Here is a 26,316-nt window from a genome sequence, read left to right on the forward strand (position 1 = left end):
GCTTTTTGTTCGTTTAGAAATGCACTTAAGATTTACTTAACTTTTTGAATTAAATAAATCAATATTCACACACTCAGATAAAAAAAACAATATTAATACATTATACGATATTCAGCAACCAAGCACTAGATTACAACATATATTTATACATATTTGAAACTTACATTAAAAGTATTTTGTGATTATTATTGAATACGTTTTAATTATTCTCTTTATTTCCTCCAAAATGAAGATTTTATAAACAGAATACATACATAAGTGTATATACAAATACATTTGAATGACATGCATGTAGGAATAATTAAATGTGCATAATTTTTTACAAGTGGAATTAACAATAGACTTGTGCATTATAGTCGATTAGTGGTACTATGTACATAGTCTACGATAATATGTCTCTATAAACAGACATTACATTTAAGGTGCATTCGAATATCACTTTCTAGACATATATATTTCACATACTCATATATTAAATTACTATGATTAATAGATTACACTTTAAATCATACGTGCAAACCGTAATTAATGATGTATATTCATTTAAAAAAAAAAAAAAATTACTTTAAATTTAGTGACGTCAGTCACGCTACCGGTAATAAGTTTTTGACCTTTTTTCCACAGCAACTACTGTTATTCTTCTGAATTCATCAATATCTACTTTACTCAGTTCGAAATTAATTGGTCCACCAATTAGGATATGTACAAGTTCTTTATCCGAGAGGGAATGTAGATAGACACTCAACAATAAACCCGTGTCACTAATACATGCGATGGAACACCATAATTGATCTCTCAGATTATCGATGTAACTACAGTCTAATATGATATGGGTTAAAACATCTCTATACATATTGCCGCATTTGTGACATAGCTCTGTCAATTCATTTGTAAAATTGGAAACAACAATTTTCATAACATAATGTATGGAGTTTCTGCAGCAAGGATATTTCATTGCAAGTTTCCATAACACATGCGGTTCTAATTTATTATGAATAAGCCTAAATCTACTGAATTCATTATCGCTCATCATTCTCTCTTTCCACTCTTTTTCTTCTTTTGACAACACTGACGCTTTCACGAGTTTCTTCCATTGCGGTTTTGAGGGAAATGTACTTGTTTGAATAAATAATTTGATTACATCATTCAATTTATATTTATTAATTACTCTCATAATATCATCCACAATTCCACCTTTGTTTTCGTTTCCACTTAACATAGATTTGTAAAGCCTTCTTAAAAATATACAATGTGTCAAAGTACTCTTCTCTAAATGGCATAATCTTCCAAAAAACAATAGTTTTTTAATGTCTATATAACCTTCTATGGTTGTCCATCCAATCAACCCCAAACACATATCGGTACGGGTCCTGTTATTAAATCCCTGAATTGCTTTGAGAATAAACCTATGTGCCCTCTCTAACATCAAAACTTCATTCCTAGATAAAATCTATAGTTCGCAACCATATAGTGCTGACGTATACACAGTTTGTTTGATTAATTTACCAGCAGTCACGGGGTTCAGTGCACTGGGGTGTGCACCACTCCTAATTAGACACATTGTACCACTTTTTAATTTATTACATGCGCGTTTGGTGCGTTCGTATGAATGTAATGTACAATTTAACATTATACCTACATGGACAATATTTTCAACTTCTTGTATACTTTCATCGTATAGATTAAAATTTGACTTGATATTCTTGTGTTTACTAAAACACATAATTTTACTTTTGACCGAAGAAAACAAAAATCTCCATTTCTTACTATAATCTTCACACATCTTAAGCATACATTTCAAATCATTACGTTTATTACTAATAAGACATATATCGTCCGCTTGAGTAGGGACGTTTACTCTTATATCAATTACCATTGACCCTTTACCGCTCTGCTCAATATCTTTCAACAATTGATTGATAAATACTAGATACATTTTCGCTGATAATGCACTACCTTGTAAGATACCTCTTTCCATCGGTACATATCTGGACTGTAAACCATTAAACAAAATTCTACTTCTGACACCGGTATATATACCTTTCAATATTTTCCATACTTTGAATTTTAAACCAACTTCATGTAACTTAAAAAGCAGGCCAGCATGCCATACTGTGTCGAAAGCCTTATTGCTATCTAAAAAACTAACATATACATTTTCACCGTTCTCCGTGTTGTACCTCACACATTCTTGCAAGTTAAAAGATGTACACAGACTACATAAGCCTTTCTGGTAGGCCGATTGATGTTTACTAATAAGCGAATCGGAATCTAGAACTGAGCTTATTCGTTCTGATAACAACATCTCAAAGACTTTAAAAATAACCGGTAACAATGTTATCCCTCTGTAACTGTTGGGATCGTCCTTTGGTTTATTATTTCCTTTGTATAACGTTATAATGTTCCCCCGTTTCCAGTCCGTCGGTATATATATTCATACTCTATAACTAGATTGTATAACTTTGTAGGTATCTGAAAAGCGTTTCACTACCGTTTAAGAGATGTTCGTATACAATGCCGTCACAACCACCTGCTTTCCCAGTCTTTAGAGATTTACATACTTTTTTCACCTCGTCGTTTGTTATTGGATTATGTAAGAGAACATCGCGCTCCTCATGTATATTAGTCTCAATATCTTTGATACTATCCGTAATGTGATTGTAGAAATATTCGTCAAATTTACCGCATCGACTATCTTTAAAAAGATTTTCAAAATGAGAAGCCCATACTTCCAATATATCGCTTGGCTCACGAAAAGTTTTACCATGATGTTTTATTTCTGTTTGTGTGTATCGTGATCTGGATTTTTTGCTTTTAAATAATTGCCATAAAAGCCTATTATCTATTTCTCCTGATCTATCTATTTCCTCAAATTGTTCAGACATATACTGGTTAAATGCCTTCCGCAACCGCCTTCTAAAATCAGCTTTAGCATCTTTATACTCCTTGTAACTTAATACAGTAGGTTCTCTAGGTTTATTTTCTTTCAACCACTGCTTTCTCTTTACGAGCATATTTGCATGAACGTCTCTTAACTCATTACTCCAATAGGGTTTGAGATACTTTTTATACTTAACTTTTGGAAGTGTGAGCTCGGAGGCTTTAAATATACACATTGTAATGTTCTCCTGAAAAGTATCAATTTGAGCATTATTTATAATTTCAGGCAGAATCAATTGTGTTAACAGATCTTTTAAAGTCATTTTATAATTTTCAACATTCCCATTTGATACCGATTTCTTCCAGTTAAATTTCATAGGTTTACCGCCTTCTGCATACACGGAGTCAATGGCAGGGATACCAACCGTACAAATAATAGGTAGATGTTCCGAAACATTTAATTCACTGTCGTCTAGAACTTCACATTTATCAACGAGGTCGTAGTCACGTGACTCTACCAATATGTGATCAATCACAGTACTGAAGCCAGTTTGTGGCCAAAACGTACACGTCGGACCATTACATATGTTTTGTACATTAATCGATAACAAGCGCGCTCTCTCCAAAAAGTTTTGAAAATACATTGTACGCTCGTCTTCCTTGAAATTATATTTCGGACCTCTCACTTTTACATTCATGTCACCAAGAAAATTAATGTGTACAAGATATTTTATCTTATTATTTTCAGTTGCTCTTTCCGATGATAACCCTTAAAATATGGGTCCTTCATATTTGGAATCCATCTGTCCACTTCTTTGTCATCGCACACAAAATTACGCCTTGTACATACTGTATTGTTTTATGTGTTGAGGAGAGCATCTCGTAGCCCTAGGGCTGACTTTGTGATCCTCATTAAATAAATAAAGAATTAACAACCTATACCAGGCTTCTTTCCCATAGGTTGAGAACGGTTGAAAATGACTGTAAGAACCCTATTAAGAGCTTCACAGGAAAGACTAAGTAGACAAATTGTCTTTATTGAGTGGCAGGTCATCTCACAAAAACGGTATCGATCTTACTAGGGCACGTGGGGTCGGTTTTCGTTTGGGTAGGGTAGGGCAGACCTATATATACTAAAGTCTCTGGGTAGGGCGGAGTATATGTCGTAAAAAGGGAAGGTAACTTCATGTTCTGTATAAAAGGCTATATATATAGAGGGAAGGTAACTTCACTTAATGTTCCGTATAAATAAGGTCGTATAGGGGGGAGGTAACTTCACTTAATGTTCTGTATATATAAGGTCGTATAGAGGGAAGGTAACTTCACTTAATGTTCCGTATATAAGGTCCTATAGGGGGAAGGTAACTTTAATTAATGTTCTGTATCGTATAGAGGAAAGGTAACTTAACTTAATGTTCTGTATATAATGTCGTATAGGGGGAAGGAAACTTCACTTAATGTTCTGTATATATAATGCCGTATAGGGGGAAGGTGACTTCACTTAATGTTCTGTATATATAAGGTCGTATAGGGGGAAGGTGACTTCACTTAATGTTCTGTATATATAATGTCGTATAGAGGGAAGGTAACTTCACTTAATGTTCTGTATATAAGGTCGTATAGGGGGAAGGTGACTTCACTTAATGTTCTGTATATATAGATTTTGTTGTTTTTTCTCAGGAAGTGTTCAGGAAGATCTCTTAGCCACTTGACTATTCAGGAGTTTTATTTTGAACTTGGTGACCTTACAAGTTCATTAGGTCAAACAAGGTCAAACATCAGAAAAGACTTTATAGCCCTCATGTACATGTAACTCGAAACAGGACCAGTGCTGTGATCCCTAGAGCCCCTTTATTTTTGGACAAGTCATGGAAAGACCGATTTCAAAACAAAATATCATATTATTGCAAATTTTATCTGATTAAAAAAATCTCAACTCAATCATGGTTCTTAGTAAACTTTATTAACAATTGAGCAACTTTTATATTGAAGAAATGATCATTATACATAGTTTTATAGAATACTGATAAAATCGTACAAAATCATCGTTGTAAGTGATAGGATAATGATAAAATTGTACAAAGCTGTAAAAGTTATAACAATAGAGGCCCTGTTAATTGGCCTTAATTAACTGTCATATGAGTTTTAATTTAATTGACCCTTTTTGGCACCACCCATCAGCCCAAGGGGTCAGTCAGGGCCAACATGTGCATACCATCAATGTGTCATCCAACGCTGATAATGTTAACAAAGTTAGAATGAATTCCAATAGAAATCAAACAAATGATAGTCAAAATATTTGATTTCCCTATATAAACTATAGTTTAGTTTACACCCCTCCCCGGGGCAAATGTGAGACCCCAGGGTCATTAAATTCACAATTTTCGTAAAGCACCTTAAGACCCTTCCATCTATGAAGAGTATTTGATTCTACCTTATTTACATCTTGAGAAGTTTCTTGACATTTCAGTTAATTTGACCCTTTTTGGCCCCGCCAATAAGCCCCTGGTTGTCAGCCAGTACCAATATACATGTCATTTACAACAGGCATCCCATACTGATAATTCTAACCAAGTTTATATTATTTCTAATGGCAATTGGAACAAATAATGCTCAAAATTGTGATTTATCGTATATAAACTGTAGTAAAATTTACCCCCTCCCCAGGGGGAAATGTGAGACCCGAGGTCATGAAATTCACAATTTTGGTAAAGGACCTTTAGACCTTTCTATCTGTGAAGAGTATTTGATTCTACCATATCTGGGAGTTGAGAAGAAGATTTTTGAAAATTTAGACAATTCAACCCCTTTTGGTCCCGTCCCTCAATTTTGGTTGACCTTTGGCCATGGAAGTTCCCTGCTAAATTTCATTGAATTTGGTTCAGTGGTTTTGGAGAAGAAGTTGAAAATGTAAAATGTTTATGGATGGATGACAGACAAAAGGCAGTTGGAAAAGGTCACTTGATGGTCACAGGTGACCTAAAAATCATACAAAATTGTACAAAATCATCATTGTACATATTTAGGTATATCGGATAATGATTAAATGTACAAAGTTGTAAAAGTTAACAATAAAATTGAACAAAATCATCATTGTACATAGTTATAAAGGTCACTTGATGGTCACAGGTGACCTAAAAATCTTACAAAATTATACAAAATCATCATTGTACATATTTAGGTATATCGGATAATGATTAAATGTACAAAGTTGTAAAAGTTAACAATAAAATTGAACAAAATCATCATTGTACATAGTTATAAAGGTCACTTGATGGTCACAGGTGACCTAAAAATCTTACAAAATTGTACAAAATCATCATTGTACATATTTAGGTATATCGGATAATGATTAAATGTACAAAGTTGTAAAAGTTAACAATAAAATTGAACAAAATCATCATTGTACATAGTTATATAGGATAATGATAAAATCGTACAAAAATTAACTGATGGAAGAGTTAACAACACTTTTTTTCTTTCACATTGAGGAGACAATATTTGTATATATTAAGCTGCTTTGGTTGATTGTAAGTACATTTGGTATTCCTAATTTTGCAGTGATTTTTGCAAAGTATTAAGAGATCACAATTAACTAATCATTACAAGGGCCTAATGGGCCCGAATCGCTCACCTGCAATACAGTGATCATTTCTTATATGGATCCTGCAGTTATTTGAAAGCATGCTAACCTATGTAAGAGTCTTATACATTCGCTTTTGGGTTTTCCATGAAATCAGCCAGAAAAAGATCTTTTGTCAGCTGACTTGTCACAAGTGGTAAAAAATCTACACCTTCAGGTGGTTTGTATATAAATTTTGCCTCTTGGATCTGAAAATTGATTCTGATCACCATCTTTTGTATCTCGATACTGGAACTAGGTTTTAATTCTTTTAGTTCACAACACAACAACCTCACAAACCTGGACATCACATTGTCCTTATCTGTGTCAGTCACCGGAACTTCATTCCAAAATTCTCCTGCAATTAATTTTAACAACACTATGAATTCCAGTTGTACACATTATTGTTTAGTAAAGTATACAAATGTTAGTGAAACAAACAGGTGAGATCACGTATTTCTGTAAATTTCTATAATTTGATAACATGTTTCTCTTAGTAACACATTTCCCATATAATGACATGTTTCTCTTGATAACACATTTCCTATTTAATGTCATGTTTCTCTTAATAACATATTTTCTATTTAGCACTGGCCTGGGTCACAAACAAACCTTACTTAATTAAGTAAATGTTATTGCCCATCTGTCAGTGATATCTGGTTGAAATGGCTTATTACCCAACCATTCTGTCCCTAGGCATTGAACCAACCTCATTTACATCTATTCTGATTGCCCTTCACCAATGACGTTTCACACCAAATTTGGTTCTAATCTAGTTTTGAGCAGCTTTTTGAAAGAGATAGTTTGCACACAGAGCTCAATGACAAAGCACTATAGATTATCTTGACCCTTAGGTCAGATTACTTAACTCATTTCCTATCTAATATCACATTTTTGTGTACAGTAAATTTTCCATGTAATGTCATATTCCTGTTTATGACACATTTCCCATGTAATGTCATATTCCTGTTTATAACATATTTCCAATGTAATGTCATATTCCTGTTTATAACACAGTTCCCATGTAATGTCATATTCCTGTTTATAACACATTTACCATGTAATGTCATATTCCTGCTTATAACATATTTCCAATGTAATGTCATATTCCTGCTTATTACACAGTTCCCATGTAATGTCATATTCCTGCTTATAACATATTTCCAATGTAATGTCATATTCCTGCTTATAACACAGTTCCCATGTAATGTCATATTCCTGCTTATAACACAGTTCCCATGTAATGTCATATTCCTGTTTATAACACAGTTCCCATTAAATGTCATATTCCTGTTTATAACACAGTTCCCATGTAATGTCATATTCATGTTTATAACACATTTACCATGTAATGTCATATTCCTGCTTATAACATATTTCCAATGTAATGTCATATTCCTGTTTATGACACATTTCCCATGTAATGTCATATTCCTGTTTATAACATATTTCCAATGTAATGTCATATTCCTGTTTATAACACAGTTCCCATGTAATGTCATATTCCTGTTTATAACACATTTACCATGTAATGTCATATTCCTGCTTATAACATATTTCCAATGTATTGTCATATTCCTGCTTATAACACAGTTCCCATGTAATGTCATATTCCTGTTTATAACATATTTCCAATGTAATGTCATATTCCTGCTTATAACACAGTTCCCATGTAATGTCATATTCCTGTTTATAACATATTTCCAATGTAATGTCATATTCCTGCTTATAACACAGTTCCCATGTAATGTCATATTCCTGTTTATAACACAGTTCCCATGTAATGTTATATTCCTGTTTATAACATATTTCCAATGTAATGTCATATTCCTGTTTATAACACAGTTCCCATGTAATGCCATATTCCTGTTTATAGCACAGTTCCCATGTAATGTCATATTCCTGCTTAAAACACAGTTCCCATTTAATGTCATATTCCTGCTTATAACATACTTCCAATGTAATGTCATATTCCTGTTTATAACATACTTCCAATGTAATGTCATATTCCTGCTTATAACACATTTCCAATGTAATGTCATATTCCTGTTTATAACATACTTCCAATGTAATGTCATATTCCTGTTTATAACATACTTCCAATGCAATGTCATATTCCTGTTTATAATACATTTCCCATGACATATGTTTTTGCTCTGTCAGCCAAGCATAAAATATAATCAGGTGTACATCTTAGTGTACGAGATTCTATAGTGCAAATATTAATGTCATAGGATCTATGATGATTATGTGAAAAAATGCACATCAAGTTTTTCAGGGAAATGACTCTAAAGCTGAATAAATGAATTTAAACAAGAGGCTCATTGGCCCTTAAATGATCATCTGACTTCTAATATATTTAAACAACTTGACCCATTTCGGCCCCGTTCATCAGCCCCTGGGGTTCAGTCAGGGCCAACATTTGCATAACCATCAATCTGCCATCACATACTGATAATTCTGACCAAGTTTGCATTATTTTCACTAGCAATCCAACAAATGATGCTCAAACAAGCAAATTTGTGGAATTTATATTCCGCGCTTTCCTGACATATAACACCATTGCAAGACGTCTCTTCTCATCTGCCATTACCAAACTCTATCAGGAAGTTTGAAGACTTTCAGAAAATATTGGGGAGAGTTATTTAACAGCATATAACAATGTTTTTCATAAATCAAAGGACTATAACTCTGTTAAATATAGTCAGGCAAAACTTGCAATCAAACTTAACCATGCCCTTAAGACATTTAACCTTGTTACCAAGTTTTAAGAAAATCCATTTACATTTTTTTTTCATTTATTGCACAGAAACAAAGTGTGATAGATGGACTGACATACAAACCAAAATCTAACAAGAGGCCCAAGGGCCCTAACGGTCATCTGACTCTAAAGTCCCTTGTACTATTGTAGTATACATACTCAGGAGCAAGTATAGTGGCAATGTTGGCCATGGCGGCCATTTTGGATTTTGGACTAACCAGAAACACTTGGTCCTGACCATCTCAGGGTCATTTCAGGTAAGTTAGTGCTGAGTCCCACAATGGAATTTGAGAAGAAGTTTGAAATGTGATGTTCAGAAAAACCATGCTTACGCAATCATGTTACAAAATGGCTGCTGTGGCTGCCATGTCAAAGTTTCTACGAGGCCGAAAAATAACAACACTTTGTTGACTCCCCTTTCTTAACATCCTCATGCCTCATGCCATGGTGGCCATCTTGGATTTTGAAACCTGAAAAGTTTACACATGGTGGATGGCGCATGGCGCACGATGACGGAGCAAGCACAACGACTAAAGGTCATCCTGACCCTTCGGGTCAGATGACCTAATAAATGAATATCCCCCTTTTTGCCCCACCCCTAAGATCCCTGGGAGTTGGGGAGGGGGTGTCTGTAATTCACAATTTGGCACCAATTTAGGTTGACCATTAGCCATGGTGCCTTGCCAATTATTACCTGTTATATTAAGAAGACAATTAAATTGTCTATTGTTTATAGACAAAAAAGAGGAAAGACAAAGGATTAGACATATCTAATAATTCTTAGTCATAGAAGTCCTAAAAATATTCTTGACCCTTACACTTACCTGCAAGTGCTGAGGAAAAATAGACAAAAATATCTGCTTGTATGGGAATCCTGATCAACCCATCCTCTTCTTCTCTACCACTACGTTGTCCACTTCTTGGTAATGCAGGGCTGGTTGTCTCAGCCTAGAAAAAAATGATTTCCTGATTTAGAAATTTCGATATCACGTAATACATGGCCTGATTTTAGTATCCTCTTTGATAACTTACTTTGATGACCTAATTGGTAAACTATTTATTACCTTGGTTGGTGACCTACTTTAAAGACTTACTTTGATGACTTTCTTTGATGACCTACTTTGATGACTTTATTTGATGACCTACTTTGAAGACTTTCTTTGATGACCTACTTTGATGACCCACTTTGGTGACTTTCTTTGATGACCTACTTTGATGACCTATTTTGATGACCTACTTTTATTACCTACTTTGATGACCTGATTGGTAAACTATTTATTACCTTTGTTGGTGACCTACTTTTGTGGGATAGTTTTCATTACTCCTTTCTATAACTATTTTGTGGGAAATCCACACACAAAATGTCGTTTCAACACCGACTTAAAAACCTTTTAATGACTTTGTCAGAAACATCTCATTTAAGGGTTTTAAGTTAAACAGTGAAATGAATAAAGAGTTGACATATGTCACTGGTATATCATAACTAGAACACTGACAGGTCAGTAAGGGATCTGTCTTGTAGCAATATATCCCCCATAATCATCAAAAACATATCTGCCCATATAGCTGAAGTTGACATTTGTAATTTTGACTTTGAAAATGATTACACAGAAGGAAAATAAACATTTAACATTTACTATGATGTGACTCTTGTTTCCTTCCACCTCCATATTTGCTGGGCTAACAGAAATGTAAATACTGGTGAAATCTTCATTTGTTAGTTTTGAGTTGTTTTATTTCAAAATGTCCCTCATCAAGTGCCAGGGTAATAGTCAGAGATCCACTTTGTCTTTGAATTTTGGACCTAAATGACCTTGACCTTTAATCCAATGAGGGGCTGTGATAGCTCAGTTCATCAGTGAAAAGATACCAAATTTGGCCTTGACCTTTCACCTAGTGATCTTAACATTAAGTCAGTTGACTCTTCATTTCATTCTGACCAACTTTGCTTCATATTGTCATAACAAAATGTTCATTAGAAGGGAAAATTAGAACTTTGACCATGTGACCCGGATCTTTGGCATGTTTACTCCTTGTTACATTTTGACCAACCTTGCTTCCTAATGTCATCACAAAATGTTCACCAACGGAATGATACAAAATTTGACCTTGACCTTTGGTCAGTTGACTCTTTTTTTAATCCTGACCATCATTGCTTCAAAGAATCATGACAAAATGTTCATCAGTGAAAAGATACAAAAGTTGACATTGACCTTTGACCCAATGACCCTGACCTCTGACCCAATGATATTGACCTTTGTTCAGTTGACTCCTTGTTTAATTCTGAAGAATTTTTACTTCGTCATGTCATAACACAAGAGGACCTGACAGCCTCCATTGCTCACCTGGATATTTCAGTAATCATGGCAAAACACTCTCATACTGATATATTACAAATATTTCCCTACATTTTGAACTGCCTTTCTCAATAATGGTTCAAAAGATTTAAAGGGTTTACCTCAATTTCCCATATTGGACCGTGCCCATCCAGCCCGGTGTTTGTACAGCATTAGGTCTCATTTGCCAAATAATGCTCTAGGCCAAATTTCATCAAAATGCATATAGCCATTCAGGAAAAGTAGCAATTTAAATGATTTGCCTCAATTCTCCCTATTAGGCCCCGCCCACCAAGTCCCAAGGGAACCAAACACCCTGTTTATACAACAATAGTCCAAAAATGCTCCAGTCAAAATTTCATCAAAATCTATTCAGTCATTCAGGACTAGTAGTAATTTAAAGAATTTACCTCAATTTCTCTTACCCCCCCCCCCTCCAGCCCCAAGGGAGCTACACCCTCCATTTATACAACATTAAATCTCCAATGCTCCTGCCCAAATTTTTATCTAAATTAATTTATAGTCATTCAGGAAATTGTGTTTTGTTTTCCTATTTGATTATTAGATCTAAAATCTGTTCCATTTAGAGTACCACAAGACAGCCCAACCAGAACTTTGTGGACTACACTGGTACAAAGCTTATGCAACCCTGGTAAATACTAGCCGCAATAGACTAGTAAGCCAGGGGTCCCGGGTTCGATCCCTAGCGGAGGTAGTGATTTAAATTTAATTGATCCTGCGCTCTGTTACATTGGCGCTCATGTAGGGACAGGAAATGATACTCATCGCTGCTTGCGAAAGCATCGCTGTTACCCCTGGAAACTCGAGGACGAGTTCTTTCCTGGAGGGGGAGTATGTTACCCTGGTAAATACTAGCCGCAATATACCACTCGGCTAGAGAGATCTTCTCTTTAGCTCGATCGGTTGAGCGTAAGACTAGTAAGCCAGGGTCCAGGGTGATTTAAATTTAATTGATCCTGCGCTCTGTTACACTTATATAGTGTATACCATACTCAACGAACCAGTGACAGCTCTGACTTTAACAATGGCCACCAAATGGCTAGTTAAGACAGCCACCAGTTGCCTTTTTTCTTTTCCTAATGAATCTCAAAACTGACCAAACACAACTATTAGGACCACAAGGATCCTACTAATCCTGACACTGGGCAACAATCAGCTCATTTAGTCTTCAACTGAAGAGAAGGAGCCGACAAAAGAGTCGATCTAAGGAATCAACATAAGGGGTCGAAATCGGGCTAATATCAGGGGTTATTAAAAGGGGCTGTTATTATAAAGGAGCCAATATTAGCAGCTGATATCAGGGGCCCACATAAGGGGTCAACATTAAAGGACCCCCACATAAGGAGTCAACATAAAACAAGAGATCCCAGAGGGATCTTGGCGCCCACCATTGAATGATCTTCATAGGTTCCATGTCAGATTGATCTTTTCACTACTTTTCCCTTCCTCTAAGTCTTACGAATCTGTGTAAATTCAGAAACAGCCCTCTAGTACTTTTCAAACAAGGGGAACCTATATATAAAATTTAAGATTTAGTGATAATGGCTGATAATTTTGTTTTCGGATTGGTCCCAAAATGCAACATCAGGGACAAAAGGGAATCTACATATGAAATTTTAGAAAGATCCCTTCAGTACCTTCTGTAAAATAGCGATAACAAACTTCAATTGTCAAAATCCAAGATGGCTGCCTGTCGGTCATGTTGTTTTCCGATTAATCTCAAAATGCAATATGCATAACAAGGCACCCAGGGGAACCTACATGTGAAATTTGAGAAAGATCCCTTCATTACTTTCTGAGAAATAGCGATAACAAACTTCAATTGTCAAAATCCAAGATGGCTTCCTGTCGGCCATGTTGTTTTCCAATTGGTATCAAAATGCAATATGCATAACTAAGCACCAAGGGGAACCTATATATGAAATTTGAGAAAGATTCCTTTAGTGCTTTCTAGGAAATAGCGATAACAAACTTCAATAGTCAAAATCCAAGATGGCTGCCTGTCGGCCATGTTGTTTTCCGATTGGTCTCAAAATGCAATATGCATAACTAGGCACCAAGGGGAACATACATATGAAATTTGAGAAAGATCCCTTCAGTGCATTATGAGAATTAGCAATAACAAACTTCAATTGTCAAAATCCAAGATGGCTGCCTGTCGGCCATGTTGTTTTCCGATTAGTCTCAAAATGCAATATGCATAACTAGGCACCAAGGGGAACCTATATTTGAAATTTAAGAAAGATCCCTTCAGTACTTTCTGAGAAATAGCGATAACAAGAATTGTTTACGGACGGACGGATGGAGGGACGGACGACAGACCACGGACGCAGGGCGATTTGAATAGCCCACCATCTGATGATGGTGGGCTAAAAACTCAAAGAGCAAGATACTGCCAGTAAGATTTCACTTATGGATGGACACACAACAAACTACAAAGGACAACTTAATTCAGGATTTTGAGTTTCTGGTCATCCATTTCACTTGTTATTTTGAGAAATTGGATTTTTTAAATCTGTATTTGTTATTCGTTTTTTGACCCTAAGGGTCAGCTAGTACAATTCTTCGTCCTACCTACAGGACAGGTTTATGATTGTATCTGATAATTTATTGTTATAATACATAAGTGTGCCGCTGTTTATTTCCAGCGTAAATATTGATCTTACCTAACGGTGATTATTTTCTGTAAGAGTTATGTCCCTTAAATGTTCTGACTGTATGTGTTTTGGTTTTATATTGTTGTAGAGGTTCCCTCCCTTATCAAGGACATTGATTCCAAATAATCCGCCACACAAATAGAGAATTTTTTTGAAATAAATGATTTTAGCTGCTTAAAAAAGGATTTTACTTATTTGTTTACAGTTATGTGACATATGATGCTATATGGCATTGATACAAGCGATGTTTTGTTTGGTTGGTACATTTGAACGCTGAAATACGTAAACGGGAAACAAAGACACAGGGATTTACCACGTGAGGCAGAATGTGGTAAATGTGTTATTATGTTAACAAACATTGAATTCGTCAATCTATATATAATTTACAATAATATCTTTCAATCTAATTTAGTCTTAATCTTAAACACAAGGCCGTACCACGTGCAGTCTTCAGCGTATGTTTCGAAGGAATTTTACTTTTTTTAACGTGACATTTTGTTTCTTAATTCCAGAGACCTATATACTAGTAGTATATAGGTCTCTGTTAATTCTCATGTTTTCTGTGTCGGCGATATTAAATCCACGTGCCGGCAAACCGTTGATCAATGGCTACGTAAAAAAAGGCATAATGCCTTCCATCTATTTACATTAGTGCGCTGTCACAGAACGTCTCATTTGTTGAAAAGCTAAGCACATGGCAACGAAACAAAACATCCAAGTAGCGGAGTATCAGCTCATAGGATTGGTTCATTAGAAAATAATGATAGTTTATGGATAAACAAGAGATCCCAGAGGGATCTTGGCGCCCACCATTGAATGATCTTTATAGGTTCCATGTCAGATTGATCTTTTCTCTACTTTTCCCTTCCTCTAAGTCTTACTAATCTGTGTAAATTCAGAAACAGCCCTCTAGTACTTTTCAAACAAGGGGAACCTATATATAAAATTTAAGATTTAGCGATAATGGCTGTCTGTCGGCCATGTTGTTTTCGGATTGGTCCCAAAATGCAACACCAGGGACCAAGGGGAACCTACATATGAAATTTGAGAAAGATCCCTTCAGTACCTTCTGTAAAATAGCGATAACAAACTTCAATTGTCAAAATCCAAGATGGCTGCTAGTCAGCCATGTTGTTTTCTGACTGGTCTCAAAATCCTATATGCATAACTAGGCACAGAGGGCAACCTACATATGAAATTTCAGAAAGATCCCTTCAGCAATTTCTGATAAATAGCTATAACAAACTTCAATTGTCAAAATCCAAGATGGCTGCCAGTCAGCCATGTTGTTTTCCTATTGGTCCCAAGATGCAATATGCAGAACAACAGACCAAGGGGAACTTACAAAAAAGTTTGAGAAAGATCCCTTCAGTACTTTCTGAGAAATAGCTATAACAAACTTCAATTGTCAAAATCCAAGATGGCTGCCTGTCGGCAATGTTGTTTTCCGATTGGTCTCAAAATGCAATATGCATAACTAGCATCGAGGGGAACCTACATATGAAATTTGAGAAAGATCCCTTCATTGCCTTCTCAGAAATAGCAATAACAAACTTCAATTGTCAAAATCCAAGATGGCTGCCTGTAGGCCATGTTGTTTACCGATTGGTCTCAATATGCAATATGCTTAACTAAGCCCCAAGGGGAACCTATATATGAAATTTGAGAAAGATCCCTTCAGTACTTTCTGAGAAATAGCAATAACAAACTTCAATTGTCAAAATCCAATATGGCTGCCTGTAGGCCATGTTGTTTTCCGATAGGTCTCAAAATGTGATATGCATATAACTAGGCACCAAGGGGAACCTACATATGAAATTTGAGAAAGATCCCTTTAGTACTTTCTGAGAAATAGCGATAACAAACTTCAATTGTCACAAGAGATCCCAGAGGGATCTTGGCGCCCACCATTGAATGATCTTCATAGGTTCCATGTCAGATTGATCTTTTCTCTACTTTTCCCTTCATTTTACTAATCTGTGCAAATTGAGACATCCCTCCAGTACTTTCCAAACAAGGGAATCCCTTCAGTACTTTCTCAGAAATAGCGATAACAAACTTCAATTGTTAAAATCCAAGATGGCTGCCTGTCGGCCATGTTGTTATCCGATTGGTCTCAAAACACAATATGCATAACTAGGCAATAAAGGAAACTTACATATGAAATTTGAGAAAGATCCCTTCAGTACTTTCTCAGAAATAGCGATAACAAACTTCAATGGTCAAAATCCAAGATGGCTGCCTGTCGGCCATGTTGTTTTCCGATTGGTCTCAAAACGCAATATGCATAACTAGGCACCAAGGGGAACCTTCATATGAAATTTGAGAAAGATCCCTTCAGTACTTTCTCAGAAATAGCGATAACAAGAATTGTTTACGGACGGACGGACGGACGGACGGAGGGACGGACGACGGACCACGGACGCAGGGCGATTTGAATAGCCCACCATCTGATGATGGTGGGCTAAAAACGCAAGATATTCCCTGGTAGCGCGTAGTGATGATTGACAAACACTAGACCTGCCTGCAACACGTACACATCATGTTTCTGGCTGCGATTAATGTCGTGAGCGTTACGGGGCGTCACACCTTAATCAATATGATAATAAATATTGTATAATTATTATGATGATTACATAACATAACTGTGACGTCATTAAAGCATATCAATTGATTAAAATAGTTAACACGCTCTGCTAATGATTAAAAAGTTGATATATGAATTTTAGCAATTTCAGATGTCAAACTTCAATTTTTTTTTTTAGAAATCTGAAAGGTCAAAACAAATTGAAATAGACTTGTCCCTTTTGTCCCAAACTTCAAATCTTATTTTGATAATCAAATGCATACTGTTTAAAGTCTAGTGGAAGCCTTGGCGTTGAAGAAAGTAAAGGTCTGTTCCTCGATGGGTATATAGCTACTGAAATGTCTGTATTTGTCATTGACTTACTTCTTGATAATACATTAGATATGATCAATTCTATACGACCTCTCCTATGTGCGAGAAGTGTACATGCGCATGGTGAATGTGTGTGTTTTGGGAGGCTTTGGAGTCTCTTCTCCTTGTGATAGCGTGGAACTGATACCGATTTTGAAGTGCTATCTCACTGAAGCATCCTGCCGAAGACATCCAACAGGTCATTCAATTCGGTCATATTGTACTGACAACGGGGAAACCAGTCATCCCACTCCCAAAAATGCTGAGCGAACAAGCAGTTGTAGCAAGTATCATTATTATAGAATCTGGTATTGACTCGACCTACGGACAGAGCACGAAGCCTTCCACACTGGGATGAACGCTCAACTAAAAGAAAAAAGTAAGGTAGCGTCAGGGGAGAAGTGGGAAGACAAAGTTGCTGGAAATAAGAGAAAAGGTAAGATTTCATATCAATATACATGTACCTGCACTATAGGACCTATACTTGCCTGAACAAAGAACATTTTTGGTTTCATTGCCAAAGATTTACAATTTTCTCCATTGAAGTGTTTCACCACAGCAGCAAATTCCATTTTCTGAATTTTTTCTTCTTTTTCACGTCCAAGATAAACATACTCGGACCCACCAAATCCGAGAAATACACAGAGGAACGCTCCAACATTGGGACAGGTGCTAATGGCTCCAGCTTCAAAACAGACAAAGTTTTCTCATTAAACTAAAAATATGTTTCTAATTATTTTCTTTTGTTCTCTTATATACATACATTTCTCTTAATTAGAAGAAATAATTTGTCAAAGGCCACAATTAGGTTCTCGACAGGAAAAATGTTTCTTACAATTTATTCTGATTTTATTCGCCACTGACTTCGCTTTGTACATTTTCTTATCATTTTGATTTGTTATGCAAACTTGTAGACCTATAACTGATCTTGACGACATGTTACCTGTCGTTTCCCTTTATATGATGGAAGTCACAACTTAGCATCTGTTAGTATCTGAATTAAATATATATAATGCTTAAATGAAATGAGCTATAGCAGAATAATGTAACCCTCACTAGATCAGCTACATGTACATAATACTTAAATGAAATGAGCTATAGTTGGATAATGTAACCATATCACTAGATCAGCTACATGTACACTATACAATACTTAAATGATACGAGCTATACCGGGATAATGTGACCTTGTTGCCATGCTTGATGACACGTTATCTATTCTAGTATATTTTGGTTTTATTTCTGTATATCGATGTTAAAATAGAAATGTCTTGCATTTTATAAAACTGAATTCAGCGGTCATTAGATAAAGACTACATATATTAACACGAGCTGTAAACAGATAAACTGACTGGTAGGACATGTTCCCCTCCTAACTAGATAAGCTGCATGTAACTAGCGTTTATTTGGCGGTTAATTTGTTGATTTAAAAAAATACCAGTTAGAAATATAAAATCCAAAAGCTGGTGTCTATATAATACAGTATAAACACAGCCCCTGTCTATATTATACAGTATACACACGGCCCCTGTCTATATTATACAGTATACACACGGCCCCTGTCTATATTATACAGTATACACACGGCCCCTGTCTATATTATACAGTATACATACAGCCCCTGTCTATATTATACAGTATACATACGGCCCCTGTCTATAATATACAGTATACACACGGCCCCTGTCTATATTATACAGTATACACATGGCCCCTGTCTATAATATACAGTATACATACAGCCCCTGTCTATATTATACAGTATATGTACAGCCCCTGTCTATATCATACAGTATACCAACGGCCCTGTCTATAATATACAGTATACATACAGCCCCTGTCTATATTATACAGTATACCCACGGCCCCTGTCTATATTATACAGTAAACACACGGCCCCTGTCTATATTATACAGTATACATACGGCCCCTGTCTATAATATACAGTATACATACAGCCCCTGTCTATATTATACAGTATACATACGGCCCCTGTCTATATTATACAGTATACACACGGCCCCTGTCTATAATATACAGTATACATATACAGCCGCGGTCTATATTATACAGTATACACACGGCCCGTTTCTATATTATACAGTATACCCACGGCCCCTGTCTATATTATACAGTATATAAACGGCCCCTCTATATTATACAGTATACACACGGCCCCTGTCTATAATATTAAGTATACATACAGCCCCTGTCTTTATTATACAGTATACCCACGGCCCCTGTCTATAATATACAGTATACACACGGCCCCTGTCTATAATATACAGTATACATACAGCCCCTGTCTATATTATACAGTATACCCACGGCCCCTGTCTATATTATACAGTATACACATGGCCCCTGTCTATATTATACAGTATACCTACAGCCCCTGTCTATATTATACAGTATATATACAGCCCCTGTCTATATTATACAGTATACACACGGCCCCTGTCTATATTATACAGTATACATACGGCCCCTGTCTATATTATACAGTATACATACAGCCCCTGCCTATATTAAACAGTATACATACAGCCCCTGTCAATAATATACAGTATACCCACGGCCCCTGTCTATAATATACATTATACATACAGCCCCTGTCTATATTATACAGTATACATACAGCCCCTGTCTATATTATACAGTATACACACGGCCCCTGTCTATAATATACAGTAAACATACAGCCCCTGTCTATATTATACAGTATACATACAGCCCCTGTCTATGTTATACAGTATACATACAGCCCCTGTCTATAATATACAGTATACCCACGGCCCCTGTCTATATTATACAGTTTACATACAGCCCCTGTCTTTATTATACATTATACATACAGCCCCTGTCTATATTATACAGTATACCCACGGCCCCTGTCTATATTATACAGGTTACATACAGCCCCTGTCTATATTATACAGTATACACACGGCCCCTTTCTATATTATACAGTATACCCACGGCCCCTGTCTATATTATACAGTATACACACGGCCCCTATCTATATTATACAGTATACACACGGCCCCGTCTATATTATACAGTATTCACACGGCCCCTGTCTATAATATACAGTATACACACGGCCCCGTCTATATTATACAGTATACACATGGCCCCTGTCTATATTATACAGTATACACACGGCCCCTGTCTATATTATACAGTATACACACGGCCCCTGTCTATATTATACAGTATACACACGGCCCCGTCTATATTATACAGTATACACATGGCCCCTGTCTATATTATACAGTATACACACGGCCCCTGTCTATATTATACAGTATACACACGGCCCCTGTCTATATTATATAGTACACCCATGCCCCTGTGTAATCAAGATTCCTATTATACAGTAAAATAAATCTGAAATACTTACAAACATTTTGTAGTTCTTTTTCAAAGCACGGAATCATCATCTGATCATTTACACCAATTTCTTTGATTTCAGGTTTAAATTTTTCTTTCAAAATTTCTTTTAGCCGCTCCAAATCATTGTTTATCCTACTTTTTGACTTTTCTTCCATGTCTTCTGCATCACACGATACATATTTAACCTTCTGTCTTTGATCATGAATCAACAGAACATACAGATCATATCCTTCTAGGATATATCTTGAAGACTTGACATTTGCTGCAGGGACTTTTGGAATACTGGCATCATCTCCACTCATATCTCTACAAAAAAAAGATGAAGTGATCTGGGATTGAAGTAAAAGGTGTATTACATGTGTAACCTGGGTATATATAATACATTCAGGTCATGGGGTCACCGGTAGGTGTAGCAATACATATATCGTGAGCATGTGAGCGTGCAATTGGCTAAAACTCCCCATTCTTCATTTCCCGCCACCTGTTCAACATTTACCTTTACAGGTATATATCACTCTTGCGATACCTGCCCAGGTGAATGGACATGCAAGTAGTAACACTCGCAGGATCCCTGGTAAGACACTCTTCCATTCTTCTAACATATTTTATCTATTCATAATAGATTGCAAGACAAGAGGCCCAATGGGCCTGTATCGCTCACCTGGCTCTACAGCAACTTTGAAGTTGATTGAGGTCATTTCTACAGATACTATGCTGATTACCTCTTTATTCAAATATCATAGTAAGCTAGGTTTATCCATATCAATAAATTTTCTAGTCCTTCATGCGCCCATTCTATTGGCCTAATATCAGATTTCGGAGACTCTTGGCTATCGCAAAATTATTGTTTACAGATTTAAGCTGATTTCACCCCTGTGACCATGTAGGTCAAGGTCATTCATTTGAAAAAACTTGGTAGCTAGCCCTTCACCAAAGCATGCTACAAGCTTAATATCAAGTCCCTGGCCCTCTTGGTTATTTAAAAAGTCATTTGAAGATTGAAGCCTATTTGACCCATGTGACCTTAATGTAGGTAAAGGTCATGTATTTGAACAAACTTGGTAGCGCTTTACCCCAGCATGCTACAGGCCCAATATTAAGTCCCTGGGCCTCTTCGTTATTGAGAAGAAGTCGTTTGAAGATTATAGCCTATTTGACCCATGTGACCTTGAATGAAGGTCAATGTCATTTATTTGAACAAACTTTGTAGCCCTTCATCCAAGCATGCTACAGACCCGATACCAAGTCCATGGGCTTCTTGGTTATTGAGAAGATGTCGTTTAAATATTATAGCCTATTTGACCCATATGACCTTGAATGAAGTTCAAGGTCATTTGTTTGAACAAACTTTGTAGCCCTTCACCCAAGCATGCTACAGGCCCAATATCAAGTCCCTGGACCTCTTGGTTTTTGAGAAGTCGTTTGAAAATTATAGCCTATTTGACCCATGTGACCTTGAATGAAGGTCAATGTCATTTATTTGAACACACCTTGTAGCCCTTCACCCAAGCATGCTACAGACCCAATATCAAGTCCTGGGCCTCTTGGTTATTGAGAAAAAGTCGTTTGAAGATTATTACCTATTTGACCCATGTGACCTTTAATGAAGGTCAAGGTCATTTATTTGAACACGTTTTGTAGCCCTTCACCCCAGCATGCTACAGGCCCAACATCAAGTCCCAGGGCCTATTGGTTATTGAGAAGAAGTCGTTTGAAGATTATAACCTATTTGACCCATGTGACCTTGAATGAAGGTCAAGGTCACTTATTTAAACAACTTTGTAGCCGTTCATCCAAGGATGCTACAGACCCAATACCAAGTTCCTGGGCCTCTTGGTTATTGAGAAGAAGTCGTTTGAAGATTATAACCTATTTGACCCACGTGACCTTGAATGAAGTTCAAGGTCATTTATTTGAACAAACTTTGTAGCCCTTCACCCAAGCATGCTACAGGCTCAATATAAAATCCTTTGGCCTCTTGTTTATTGAGAAGAAGTTGTTTAAATGAAAAAATTGACGCCTGACGGACGGACGGACGGACGGACGCCGCACCACGGAGCTAACAATGCGTACTAGAGGAATATTTGTAAGAGTGTAATTGTATTTTATTAAACTGTCTTAGGTCTCTGACCGGACAATAAAAGATTTATACCAAATATGTACGTGTCATCGTACAATTGGTTACACATGTAATTATACAATTATAATTACCAGTAATTAGTTGTGTGTTTTTCCTTAAAAGTGGTCAAGTGTGACCTTTGACACTTGACCACAATGACCACCAAGTTCTAATGGGGCCACACTAGCTCAGTCGGAGAGAGCATCGGCTACGTAATCTCAGGTGAAGATCCAAAGTATGTGGTTTGATGTTTCCTTCCCGTTTCAGTTTGCGTCTCTTTGTATACTGTCCTTTGACAAGACACTTTACCTAATTGCTCTGGATGGCCTCCTGTATGTTAATTGTTCAGTGAGGTAGTCACTAACTACTACAAGGAGACCCTGCCTTAGAATTTCCCTGGATCTTCATGGGATGATTAACCCAAGCATACAAACCCAAATCTTGTCAGGTGTAAATGACATGGTGTGTGAATTTGAACAAATTTTGCTGAGGCGTTCATGAGATATTTTCATGCCTTCTTTTATTTCCAAGATGGTCAAGAACATCAAATTCTGATCATATAAACATGGGTGTGTGAGGTCAGCAATTCCTGAATGGGCAAAAGTCGAGACATAGACAAAATAATTAATTGATTGTAACACATATTTTTCTAAGTAGGGGAAGGTTATTAAAAGTAAGAGAAGAGGAACTATACAACAACCAGGCTGGAATTCGAACCCAGACAGATGCTATAAGCATTTGAATTATCTGGCCACCAAGAAGGATTCTACAGTAAGTTTATTGCAAACTTTTCTGTCATTGCAGTGCCGCAAACAGAGCTGACTTTAAAGGACTATCTAACAAGTTAGAGTGGGGAGAGGCTCAGGAGAAGCTTTCTTCACTTTGAAGAAAGCACCATTTTGAAAAGATAAACCAGATTTAAGTCAGGAGTTTATACTTCGGACAGATGAGTCTGACACAGGGACCAGAGTGGTATATTTCTACAGATGGATGGCAATGAAAAACTACCAGTGGCATATGCAAGCAAAAATTAACTGCCCAGAGAAAGGGCCTATGCACTGATCAACAAGAAATGTCTTGCCATAGTGTAGGCTGTTCAAAAGTTTGAGCAGTATTTATATGGTACTGAATTTTTGCTTGAAACAGATCATTAGCCACTTATTTATCTTCAGCGCTCCTGAATTGCCAATGGACGATTGATGAGATGGGCACTACTGTTTCAGCCATATTGTTTCTAGATGATGGCAATCAAAGGAAAGGACAACGTATGAGCTGATTACTTCAGTCGGCCCTAGAAGCATCCATGGTGAAAAGCCGACAGTTCACAGGGATATGCTCAAAAATGTAAAACACTTTCGTGGAATAGGGGTATTTTATCACAAAGTATATTAGCAAAGTACCGGTAAGTATTTAATGTAGTTTATTGTATTACTATAAGTATGTTATTTCGTTCCGATATTTATTGAGCGAAGATTATCATATTATCTTCAATATAATTAAAATCTAGATGGTCATTCTCACTACGTTACATGAACATCTAAAAACATCCCATAAGGGGTCACATTCTGATGACCTCCGACATGTGGGTATATGTATTTCACTTTCAGGGCGAATTGTTAATTTCGCAATGTCGTCGAAGCAAAACATTTCGTCACAGATTGCATCTGAAGCAAACCATTTCGGCACAGCATGTATATAGCTGTATGCTTTGTGGTACGAAATGACTTGAAACAAATTGACATATTATACAAGCTTTGCACTCTAGTCATGCTAATTCGGACATGTAAAATTCACTTCCAAGATTCTGGAAGTAGTCATTTGATTGGCTAAACCAAAAGGTCACCCTGACGTGACCGCTTAATGGGATGTTGTTAGATGTTCATGTAACGTAGTGAGAATGACCATCTGTATTTTATATAGATAGTATCATCTTTAACTTGTTGAAGTTGGTCGTTACCATTTAGAAGAAAGAAAAAAAAAGATTTCGAGCATTATATTGACCGCGGTACAGGTAAAAGTGTTCACACACAGTTACTGCCACAATACGTAAGATGTGTGTCGTTTGGAAGGACAAGTACCTGTAGTCGCCAAGACCATCAAATATTGGGACGTCTGGTTCTCACTTTGGGACATGGACCCAAACATATATCTCACTTTGGGACATGAACCCAAACATACATGGCCTGAGGTGGATGCATTTGTGGGGAAGACAGCTGGAGCATTCACCGGACCTATATACTATACTACAGATGCAGCAGCAATAGCACATAAGGATCGAAGTGGCTATATATAGCTTCTTACAGGCTGCGGCTCCAGCAGCTATGGGGTAGATGAACGCCCTTTTAGTTTATTGAACCATAGACTGGGGAACGACCACGTTCCATCATTATATAGATGTCTTCATGCATATATGTCACATGGTGTTGATATGGAATAGACGTTTTGTCTGCTTGGTAGACATTATTTGTGCTGGCCGGGAATAACTGTAAATTTTCTTATGTTATTACATCCAGTATAAATATCAACCGAGTGAATGAAAGAGTTGTAAGTTGTAGAGTGTATATATTGTGTATATTTGTAGTTAATAAATTGTATTTATTTGTAAGTGATCATCTCTCTTGTTTATTCTTAACGCGAGTTTCTTCTGGCACTGACACCATTTCTAGTGTAGGGCCCATACACCAGACATGTTGTCAGGGCCAGAGGAAGCTCGGGCTAGTTTATTCTGAGATGCATAAACAGTACGTTCTCCTACAATGTACAACTATCGTTCTCCTACACTGTACAACTAATTCTAAATTTATTATCAAACAAATACCGATATGTTAATTAAAAATAGAAATATCTGTATTTAAAACACAAATATCTGCATTTAATTACAGATATCCGATGACCAGGTATAAACATTTAGTGAGTACTTAAACTACTTTCGATTTCGTTTTAATTCCAATAGGGGTTTTCGTACGAAGTAGAACTGGACGACATCTATCGATCATGTTATAATTAACATTTTTCAGAGTGGTTTTGTGAGTACGATTAATATATTAACATATTCATAACATCATTACCATACCTGTTTTTCTTAAACTGGGTAGTCTCTGGTAGCTTAAACTTCTGGGAGAGGCTAAATCTCCGTCACCTCGTCGCGCCCGTCACTTCAGCTAGTTACACAACATCTGATGACGTTGTAGCGTGTACTTTGCAAGTACCGTGAGAATTGCAAGCGCGCATGTGCAATGAAAATTGTCATTTCCGCCGTGAGAGTTACAAGTTTTCAGATCATAATACAAGTATTTCACTGTTAATGATGATAATCAAATGTGTCAACATTCGAAAACACCACAGTGAAGATCTTGGAATCACATAATTATATTAATTGTGTCGGGAAACCCGCGAATACTACGCTAGCATCTGTAAAACGTTGTCTGTGAGCGGCGTATGTTACACCTCGTTTGCATACAAGATGTAAACAAAGATTCAACGCAGAAAAAAATATAACGGTTGGGAAAGCAGGTGTACCAAAATTAAAGGTAAGTATAGCAGAAATGTACTGTGGAATTTACTGCTTTATTTTATTATTTCCTAT

The 26,316-nt window shown here is 36.5% G+C and overlaps 1 protein-coding gene across 1 annotated transcript; it reads right to left on the reverse strand.

The window, feature by feature from the left end:
* Positions 1-4,823: 4,823 nt before the first annotated feature.
* Positions 4,824-26,097, reverse strand: LOC117318643 (caspase-3-like). The gene is made up of 5 exons (XM_033873606.1): positions 25,804-26,097; positions 20,619-20,917; positions 17,704-17,900; positions 10,088-10,211; positions 4,824-6,860 (listed from the first exon to the last, which is right to left on the reverse strand). The coding sequence occupies exons 2-5, from the start codon at positions 20,911-20,913 to the stop codon at positions 6,586-6,588; spliced, it is 891 nt and encodes a 296-aa protein (XP_033729497.1). The 5' UTR covers positions 20,914-20,917; positions 25,804-26,097; the 3' UTR covers positions 4,824-6,585.
* Positions 26,098-26,316: the final 219 nt, after the last annotated feature.

Source organism: Pecten maximus, unplaced genomic scaffold (genome assembly GCF_902652985.1).
Source record: "Pecten maximus unplaced genomic scaffold, xPecMax1.1, whole genome shotgun sequence".
In the NCBI taxonomy this organism is placed as follows: domain Eukaryota; kingdom Metazoa; phylum Mollusca; class Bivalvia; order Pectinida; family Pectinidae; genus Pecten; species Pecten maximus.